The sequence below is a fragment of the Solenopsis invicta genome, chromosome 2, assembly GCF_016802725.1.
Source record: "Solenopsis invicta isolate M01_SB chromosome 2, UNIL_Sinv_3.0, whole genome shotgun sequence".
Classification (NCBI taxonomy): Eukaryota; Metazoa; Arthropoda; class Insecta; order Hymenoptera; family Formicidae; genus Solenopsis; species Solenopsis invicta.
Genome location: NC_052665.1, coordinates 9,416,875 through 9,427,316, shown reverse-complemented (window position 1 = coordinate 9,427,316; position 10,442 = coordinate 9,416,875). Strand labels below are relative to the sequence as shown.

General features: G+C 30.4%; 1 protein-coding gene across 4 annotated transcripts; it reads right to left on the bottom strand.

Moving 5' to 3' along the window:
- Positions 1-429: 429 nt before the first annotated feature.
- LOC105200718 (ABC transporter G family member 20) lies at positions 430-10,120 on the bottom strand. Of its 4 annotated transcripts, none has more exons than XM_011168390.3 (15): positions 9,051-10,118; positions 7,589-7,730; positions 6,389-6,633; positions 5,631-5,808; positions 5,464-5,557; positions 5,103-5,315; positions 4,906-5,009; positions 4,079-4,304; positions 3,489-3,666; positions 3,253-3,368; positions 3,091-3,161; positions 2,915-3,003; positions 2,650-2,826; positions 2,467-2,553; positions 430-2,036 (listed from the first exon to the last, which is right to left on the bottom strand). In XM_011168390.3, exons 2-15 carry the CDS (start codon positions 7,690-7,692, stop codon positions 1,822-1,824), a joined length of 2,097 nt encoding a protein of 698 aa, XP_011166692.1. In that variant the 5' UTR covers positions 7,693-7,730; positions 9,051-10,118; the 3' UTR covers positions 430-1,821. The 4 variants fall into 4 exon arrangements, with proteins under 4 accessions (XP_011166692.1, XP_039301759.1, XP_039301757.1 ...); XM_039445825.1 differs by having other exon boundaries at positions 1,822-2,036; positions 7,589-7,725; positions 9,081-10,120; XM_039445823.1 differs by having other exon boundaries at positions 1,822-2,036; positions 7,589-7,725; positions 9,051-10,119.
- Positions 10,121-10,442: the final 322 nt, after the last annotated feature.

Genomic DNA, 10,442 nt, shown 5'->3' with positions numbered 1-10,442 from the left:
CTGGTGAAAAAAAACGAAAAGCAACGCCAGTAATTTTCACTTTTGCCAACTACATTATTTTCACTAGTAACAACCACACCCATTTTCGAACAGACTAAAAATAATATATATTATCAGTATATAACATTTACATTTTTTAAAATTACGTTTTATACAGGATTAACTATAATGGTTGTCCCAACGTTTTATCAAAGAAATGATTTACGGACTGCAACTATAAGGCTGAAATCCTATGGATTGATATTTTTCGCGTAACGCGTATCGTGTAACCAATCAAAGAAATGTTCCATGTTTTCTGTTTTAAAAAGCTAAAGACTTCCGGTTTTAGGACTTACCAATTCCCTGTTGCGATTTCTACTCGGGTCGGAGTTACGAAATAAAATAAGTTTTAGTGATGATTTAGAAGCGCCGAATAATAGTACACACGGATTAACGTTTATAACAAATGTTATTATTGACGGCAAAACATATGAGATCATACATTACATAATAAATAATCAAATAATAAACAGCGCGCTTTTGATTGGAGCCGACTTTTTAAATCAGGTTAAATTGCATTCCGTAGGAGGATATGTCACAATTCATAAGATTGCTTCGAATTTTCCAAAGGTACTAAAGATAGATGCGGCAGAAGTTAACGATTTGTATGACTTTTCATATATTGATGCAAAAGATGTCTGGCAAAATAGAGACAATTGCTCGAGATCCTGAATCTAGAAAGACGCGAGAAATTGGTGTTGAAGTAACCCTGATTTTAAAAGACGACATTTTGATTTATCAAAGACCGCGCAGACAGTCTTAACCGGGGGAGATCTTAAAAGAAGGAGGTAGATGGACAACTAAAATTCATAGTTGATTCTTATTTTATGAACAACTTAAATAATGTTTTAAGATACTGATACGATTTTCTGATTGGTTAATGGCATCTTAAAATGATACTTAATACGTACGATCTTATAATAAATACAAATATAAGAACGGACTATAAATATATTAACTTTCAAATCAAAACCTAACTTCGCAAATTTTTGTGAAAAAAATGAAAAATGATAGAAAAGTCGTGTTAATTCTACGGAAAAGATTATACATTTTCTATTTACCATTTAAATTTTATTAAAAAATAAATAAAATGACATTGCTCTTCAAGTTTTCTTAAATTACGTTTTGAAAAAACGGCACTCACGATCACTGTTACTTACACAGAATTCATCAGAAAGCAAAATGACACGAGCTTTATAAAGCTAAGATATAGACCTAATGCTTGATGTAGTCGTTTTTCGAAATGTTGCATTTGAACGAAATGGTAGCTAATCAATATAGCGGCTTTTTAGTAAAAATTTTGTGCTTCTTTAGCTACGATAAACAATTAAGCGTGAAAAATTCTTCGTCAAATACTAGAAAAGCGTGTAAAATTGCAAATCGGTAGATTGAACTATCTTCAAAATGTAGTCATGCATTTTTTAAAACATACAATCAGAATAATGACTCCATTTTATATCATTTTTCAACAAAATTAAAATGTCAAATTCAGAAAAATATGCTCTTTACAATAAAATAAATATTCTGTAACCCTCTAATTCTTTCTATTTTTTCACAAAAAATTCACGAAATGTTTCGTTTTTTTTTATCCAAATGTATGTGCTCTTAATTAAATTAGCATTCGTTTTTTTTTAATTAAAGTGTCAAGACATCGTGTATACTAATAGAATACAATCAAATAGCGGAACCTTGATATACATCAAAATACAAATTAATTTTTGAGTTTAAATAAACTTTTTCAAAAAAAATTTTTTTTTTTAAGAAAATTTTTTTTTCTAAATATTACGAGCTTTTCCGTCTTAAACATAATACAATCACAAGAAAGTAAACTGATATCCATACTAAACTTATAATAAAGCCAATAAAAACTTGCCACTCAAATATAGAAGAACCTTTGTACATGATGCTTCTCATGGATATGGAGGGCAAGGTAATTGGCATAGTGTAGCTAAACCAGCGAAGAAATTTTGGCATTCCCTCCAACGGCCATATGGTTCCTATAATTTTGAATAAATTAATTATTAAGTAATTAACTATTAATGGATTAATAAGAGTAACCGCGGTTGTTAATAGTTAGTTACTTGATCATTAATAGTTAATTACTTGACAATTTTGAGAGTACTACACTTCGGAGTTTCTTATTGTAATTAAATTAATTATGTATTATACATAAATTATGTACATGTAATAAAAACTTGATTAATGTGAAACAATTCTTCGCGAGATGTACTTAATATTAATTTTCACTAACATTTGCCAAAACTTTTTATGTTCCTATTAAATTATTAGTGTTATAATATATTGCTCGATCTACGTGATAAAAGAATTTAAATTCAAAAACAATAAATTTAATAATCGATATCATTTGGCAACACTAAATTGAAGTATAATGATAATTTTTGCCAAATAGATAAAATAATAACTCACCGTTAATTACCATTAGCGGGAGAAGGCTTCCGGCCGAACAGAAAGACGCCATGGTGTGATTTTTGCACAAAACAGAGATAACAAAACCTAAGGATGCATTAAAATGAATAATTAAAGTAATCTTTAGCAGTTTCTAAACTGCTGTTGCGCGCTTTTCTTGCATTGTGTAAAGTACCTACTCACCGAACATCAATCCGCAAAAGCCGTTGAGAAATAGGAGGAAAGATACGACGAATATCGATCCTTTACAATTTATACCCCATACAACAAAGCACATGAGCAATATCACGATAGTCTGAATAACTATGATAAAACTTTGGATAAGAATGTGAGATAGAATGATTTCTTCTGTCCTGACCCCTATTGCATATTTACATTCGTATTATTAAGATAAAAAATAAAGAAATGAAAAATAGTTGTAAAACTAATTTTAAATTAGAGACTTTACCTTGGACCACGCTTCGATCCCAGATACCTTCCAACCGATCTGTAATTATTAAGGTCGTAGAGAGTGTGAGGGCCAAGAAGAAGACAAGTCTGTAAAAATAAAAATAGTTTAAAAAGAGCAATTGATTTCGATCTATTGTCTTTATCTAATTCTATTATCTATTATCTGTTACTTACGTTAAAATAAATGATGGTATCGCGAAATCTGTATAACTGGAATCATGGCTACCATAAATGGGATCTTTAAACTAAAAATGATTGGAATTTTATATTGTTATTATAGTTTTACATAATAGAAATATATTAATTATAATATACAATAATTAGAATAAAATATACATTAATAGGTAGATTAGCTAATTTTGTTGAATATTTGCAATCTTTCATTATATTCTCAGAAATCTCTATAAAACGCTCAAATAGCTTTTTCTGTATAAAAAGCCCAATTTGCCTATCTGTAACAAAAAAAAAAAACATTTTAAATTAAAAAAATATAATTTAAATATGTTGATTCTTCCTCAATTCTTCCACAAATTCGTGATGGGATAAATGTACTGCATATATAAATAACGTACCACCCATATCGAGAAAAACTTGAATTTGACTAGCGTTAAGATCGGAGTCCTCCACGAAAACACCTTCTTCTAATCGCTTTTGCAGACCTTCGGAAAAGTTTTGATTAAAATACATTATACCACAAAGTTTTCCATTCTGTACATTACGTTTTGCTTCAGAAAAGTCATCATAGTATTCCTGAAAGCAAAGAATTAATAAGAATCTTTTAGATTTATTTATTACTATTCTCTCTTAACCTGGAATTCTACTATGGGCAAATTTTTTCTAAAATGCTAAATCAAGTTTTGTACAGTTTTCTTTAGAATTTTGATTTCTTGAAATAATGAGATTTTGTTTACATTAAAATAGTGTCAGTTGTTTTAACATCTTACAACCTACATAAAATAAACAAAAAGTATAAGAAACTGAATTTTGTGAATAAATATTCATCCAGAATGTAAGAAACATATAAATAGCTTACTCTAGTTTTAATTTATATTACAACAAAATTTCTTACAAGATTATTTAGAAATAAATCCGTGGAAAAAACACTAAGAAAACAAAAATTTGTTTTACTTATACATGCCGACTACGATAATCTTTAAGTAACCTTTATCGCAATGGAATCGTCAAAATTGTTCAAAAATCTGCAGCTGAGATTGTCAAAGTGGCAGGTGCTTTCGTCATTCCAAACACTGCTAAAATTGCTGCCGAAATCGCAATTCCCAGCTTCTTCGTTGATAATTCCAATTTTAATGTCTTTCGGATCATGACCAATTGACACAAGCAATAAGTTGGATTGAATTATCGGAAAAAAAACTGCGAAAATTAAGCCTCTGGAAGAACATATTATTTACAATAAATTAATACAAGATTGGCCGAGACGGTTATAGCAAGATCTTCGTGCTGTAGTAATAGTTCAAGTGTTTCTATTCATTTTGGACTGCGCGCAGGTTTTAAACACGGTTTTTGAAAATAAAATATAATTAAATTGAAAATCAAATTAATAACTGCTTACTTACATTTTTAAAATTCCTCCATATTGAAAAAAATAAACAAAAAATTTTTTTGTTGTGAAAAAAATTACCTCGACCCTTTGAACCTGAATTCCCTAAGTCTCCGGAAAGGATATTTTAGCCAGTTAGATTACCGAGGCACTTGGTAATATTCTTTACAACAAATGTTATTTAAAGAACGTCTTTTAAAACTGACTATAGTTTTACAACTATATAGATTCAAAATCGCGATGTGCTCGTTGTTGTCTTATATATAATTTGTTGTATATGCATAATTCGCGGTCTTAAATCAATATATTATTTATTATTATTATGAAATAAGCAGCGATTAATAAATGCGATTTTTTTTTAATATAATAATAATGAGATTTTGTGAAAGTGCCCTCTTCTGTAGGGAAATTAATTACTGAAATATACTTACATGTAATGACGCAAAAATTGGACTCCATTCTTTTTTAGTACAGCTTTAAACCTTTTCACTTGCGAAACTTGACGTCCCGAAATCGCTTTACACTCCGAGACTCCCTTAACAATTCGATTTATTTGTGTTATAAAATAATACAAATTTATATAATTTTTAAAAATAATGAGAACAGCATATATTATTTCTGTATATACTTTTGTTGGTTTACATCTATCTTGATACAACACGTTGCTACGGGTAACTTCTTGGGAAGTTGATCTCCCAGATCTTTCATTCAAAGTAGTCGCTTTATTCTGTGCATCACACAGTTTTAGAAAAGCCTCTTCTAAGAACGAGCATTCAAATTGCTCCATCAATTCATGCGGTGTTGATTCTGCCAGCAATTTGCCACGTCTCATCAAACCGATCTGCAAATCATTAAAGTTGCATAATTTTAATTTACCACAATCGAATTTTCTTCACTAGGATAAAAAGTTATTTTTTAACGTTTAGGATGTCTCTTTATACGGATATTCTCAGGACTAATTTAAACAAATAAATAAAACCGAGACTTACTTTATTAGCTTTTTTAATCTCTTCAATGTAGTGCGTTGTGATTATCACAGTGACATCATCTTCCTGCGTGAGCTTTGTCAGGTAAGCCCAAATACTGGGAAGAAATAGTATAAGCAAACATTTTTCTATTACTCTTTCTGCTTATTGCGTATAAAAAGAAAACTTACTTTTCCCTTAAAATTGGATCTAAACCCACAGTGGGTTCATCTAGAATTAAAAGCTCAGGACTGTGAATCAATGCACTAGCAAAGGAAACTCTTCTTTGTTGACCTCCACTCATGTTCTTCACCAGGCAATCCAATGGAGGTAATTGGAGAAACTCCGAGAAAAAAGTCTGTTTTTCATCTTAAAACAAAATGAATAAATTGTAGAGAGTTCAGACTTTACATGAAATATCTCGCGAACGAATAATTCGAAACTGTTTGAAACACATTTTCTTAAAAGTATTTTGTAAAATTGCGTTCAGAACTGTAATTGCTATTACTTATTTAGCCGAGTGAACCTTATGTCGATCGCGAAGTCGTAACCGAAAATTGTAAAATGTACATTTGAATTCAATTCTAATAATATTATTAAATCCTGTTCAATGTTCACTAATTCTAGTAATAAACCTATTTCGTCAATTTCGCGCGTTCAATCTTTAAAACGGGCAATCAACCAAGTTTCAAACAATAGTCCTCTTAATCCTACAAGCATTTCTTTTTTCTTAAATTCTAGTTTACGGATAGGACGAAAAAAAGTCGGTGAGTGCGATTTCTTCAAAATATTTATCAGTCCGTTTGTAAGACCTCTCATCGGTCCACGTTATAGTAGGTACTAAGAACAACAGAGACACAATTCGCGAACAAATTGAAACTTCTCAGTGTACACGCCACGTGCAAAGATTACTAGTACCCTTTTCCTATTAATCTAATCTATACTTTACCGATCTTCTTATCATCGAGCCCGTTGATCCTGCCAAAGTAATAGAAGGCATCTCTCACAGAGAACTCTCCTACCAAGGAGATATTTTGCGGCATGTAACCCACTCGAGGCCCGGGGATGCCGGAATCTTTGCTGCCCGGAGTTCCCCCCAAGACCCATATCTCTCCGCTATTAAAATTTCGAACCCCGACGATGCAGGACAACAGCGTTGTTTTGCCGCATCCGCTGGCTCCCAATAGTCCGTATCTGGATTAAGGAAAGATTTCGTTTACGTACCTCATCTTATTTTAGACGACATTCGAATGGACAGACGGCGCATAAAATCGCAAAAATTTCCTATCTTGCAATAAACGGTTCTATAATCGTTCTTTAATGTAAGGACTCTCTTTTAAAATCCTAACTTGTTTGCTAATCTATAATTTTTACTCTTGTTTGCACTTCATCGAACAACAATATTAGCGTTTATGGTTTCCTTCGAGATATAGTAATTAGACTAACAATAGTTAGACTCTAACTATTGTTAGAACGGATGGCAAATACGATCTGTTAATAAAGTGTTGGTCACAATCTCATGAATTCGATCATTAAATAGGATTATTAAATCATTAACGTTTTAGTGCGCCTTCAGATTTATGCGTATGTGTCGAGTGTTGCACAATGTTAAACATATGTCTGATTCATTTTTATTTTCCCACCGAAATCTTAATGTTATTAAATTAAACGAGTATTTGGCTAGGTACGATAAGCGTTATAATTATAATAGAAATACAATCAAATTTTTTTTAGAAATTAATCCAGATAGCACACAAAATTCAAAAAGAATTCAGGTTTATGTCATCAGTTCAGAGTTTATTTTGAGATGCAAAAAGAATTCTTTTCCTGAACTTTTCAAAGATGAATTTGTTTTGTGTCTCAAAATAAATTCAGAATTGATGACATAAACCTGAATTAAAAAAAAATTTTTTTAAATTCTTTGTTCTATCTGAGAATGGACTAGATGAAAATTCTAAATAAAATTAGAATAATTCTGACAGCTTCTAAAAGATTTTCTTATCAGAATATTTGTTAAAATATCATGCAATTTATATCTATTGAAAAAGGCCAAGAAAAAAAAATACTTTTTTTTTTACAACCCAATATGTATATGTAAATAATGAATTATTATATAATATTAAATTATTATTGAATGTAAATTTCTTACATGGAACCTTTGAAAACGGTCATATTCAGACCGTTGAGTACCAATTGCTCTTTCCCATAACGCTTTATGGCATTTCTTACGACCACCGTTTCTTCCTGCATCATCTTGCGAAATGGTGATGAGTATTCGATCAGCGACTAAACTTTAAATAGAACAAAAACTTGTAAGATAAAAATTCATTAAGATTCCATTAATTTTTAATATTAATTTTTAATTATATTTTACCATATTTACCATATATAAATGAGCAATGACGTTTATAACAATAACAATAAACTATCGTTAAGAATTTGTAGAATAGGTTTGCAACGCAATAAATCGTACGGCGATATAAACTCGGTATAAGGTGAATATCTCAATTAGTAACCATGTCCTTGTTAGTGACCAGGCGCATATATTTATTGGAATTGCAAGGAAAATTTGCAATGCATATTGCTAGTATTAATTTTTTAACGTTCTAATTTCAAAACAATACATGTTAATATGCGTTTTTATCAAATTTTTATTTTATTTTATTAGTTTAAGCATATTAAATGTGAGTGCGTTGTGATTCAAGGCATGTGTATGTATAACGTTGGCTGATAAGATACGCGAAATTCAATGCACTTGCGTCAATTAATGTGTGTATTTAAATTACAAATTTTATCAAAAATAGTGATAAAAGTTATCACTTATATTATTTGGACGTAGAAGTTAGCAGTAAATGCAAATGTACTACATGGCCAGTTAAAAATAAATTAATTGTGGTGGTCATTAATACATACCGAAAAACGTACGTATCAAAATAATGAGCGACTAAATAAACTAGTGTGGCTTTTTATTTTTAAAGTGATGCTAAAGTCGTTCTTTTTTATCAAATTTTTGCTCACACCGTTTCTTCTAATTGCATTTACAGTTTTAAAAATCCTTCTCGACAATTAAAGTATAGACAGTAATGTATAACGGACGCTATATAAAGATAAGGAAAACGAAAAAAAAAATGGAAAATTATTTCATTAATACTGTAATTGTAGAGAAGAATTTTTAAATCTGTAAATTCAATTAAAAGAAAGGGCGTACGCGAAAATTTGGTAAAAAAGGTCAACTTTAGCATCACCTTAAATACTTGACACTTTGCTTGAAGTAATCATATTACAATTCCGATCATTAATCAAGATAAACATAGATTATCCTGATTACTAATTGGGACAAAACAAAATTGAACAGTCACTAACATATACATTTATACGTAACGATATATCTGTTATTTAATGAATATATGTATAATATTACAAAATTATTAGTGATGATTTTCTGTGGATAAAATGACCAAGCTTTCCTACAATAATAAGAATTTCAATTAAAAGCCAAGTTTTATTCATTTAAATCTCATCCATTTCATAGATCTTAGTTGGTTATTAATTGAAGACATTCACCTTAATAACAGTTACACGCGGTACGAGACACATTATCCGACACTCACCCTAATGATATTGTCCGATGAACGACTTACAATATTGTAGAAGTTCGCTGGCGTCGTCTGATTCCTTTCTAGACAAATCCCGTCCTTTCCAAATTACGTCCTTTCACTAAGTCCGTTCGCACGACAGTGAACCATTAAGGAGATTTCTTCTTCTTATTTAAACCCTTAAATTTTAAGACTAAGAAGACGCTGATTTTTTTTTCTACCTGTTGAGTGGGATAAACCCGTTCTTAGACGGGTCCAGTTTTTCGCACATGCGCGTCAGATGAAGCTTCAGTAAAGTATTTATTAATAACAGAAAGGAGATCTTTGATAGCCTATACAAATTTATAAATTTAGAGAAATATTAATATATTTTATACATTTTACATATACAAATATATACATATAAAATACAAATAAAAAATGAAATAATCTCTATTTAATAACAAAGAATAACTATCCTAATCTAATGACAAGCCTGGACAAGCCCACCAAGGGGGACTAACGCGCCCATTTCTCGGTACTCTGGTTACAGCGCTGACTGCAGTTGCACATGTGCAAAAAACCTGTTTAAAAACATCTAGGTTGAAACCTGTTCCAATTTTTTGTATGTCGGAAAGGGAAGAATGCGGCAAAATCGTCGATTATTTGCGGCACCGATCTGTTTGTCTATCGGCTCTACCAATCAATTGGCGACTCTCTGGAAATCCTTTCGGAAAAGTTTGATAACAATTCGTCGCTCCGGAATTAGACTTGTCAGGCTGACCAGGTTTCGTATTCTGAATTTCTATTATGTCTTAACATAATTTTAATTGTACAATACGATTGTGAGTCTTTTAAATCTCAACGTGGATGCGTTAATTATTAATACATCATATGCGAATTTTTTCTTTCGAGAGAGCGCTTGATCACTCGGTCTCTCTCCTATCGAGCGATGACATCCTGAACTGCGTAGTGATTAAACAATATGCGTTATAACATCGAGCGAATTTTTACTCTATAAATGTAACAATATATAAATTGAAATTTATATGTTATTCTTGTTTCAAAATAACAAGTTAAATTTATTTAATTTGATGGAGAAAAATAGGACATACAGACCTCATCTTAATAATTAATTTATTTTTGTATTATACAAGTTTGCAATAAACTCAAGTATGTTAAAAATATTTTTATTCTTATTATTAGGATATCTCTTCTAAGAAAGTACAAAGGTATATTTTAATATTTCTTGGTGAAACAAGCGTTAATAAATTTTATGTATTATTATATTAATTGGTAACACTTGATTTAAATTGTATACGAAATTATGGAGAATAATAGACAGAAAAAACAATTTTACTACATTTAAATTAGAAAACCTCGAAACCTTTTCAAAGATTTAAGACATTTTAAGTGATAAGGAATCTT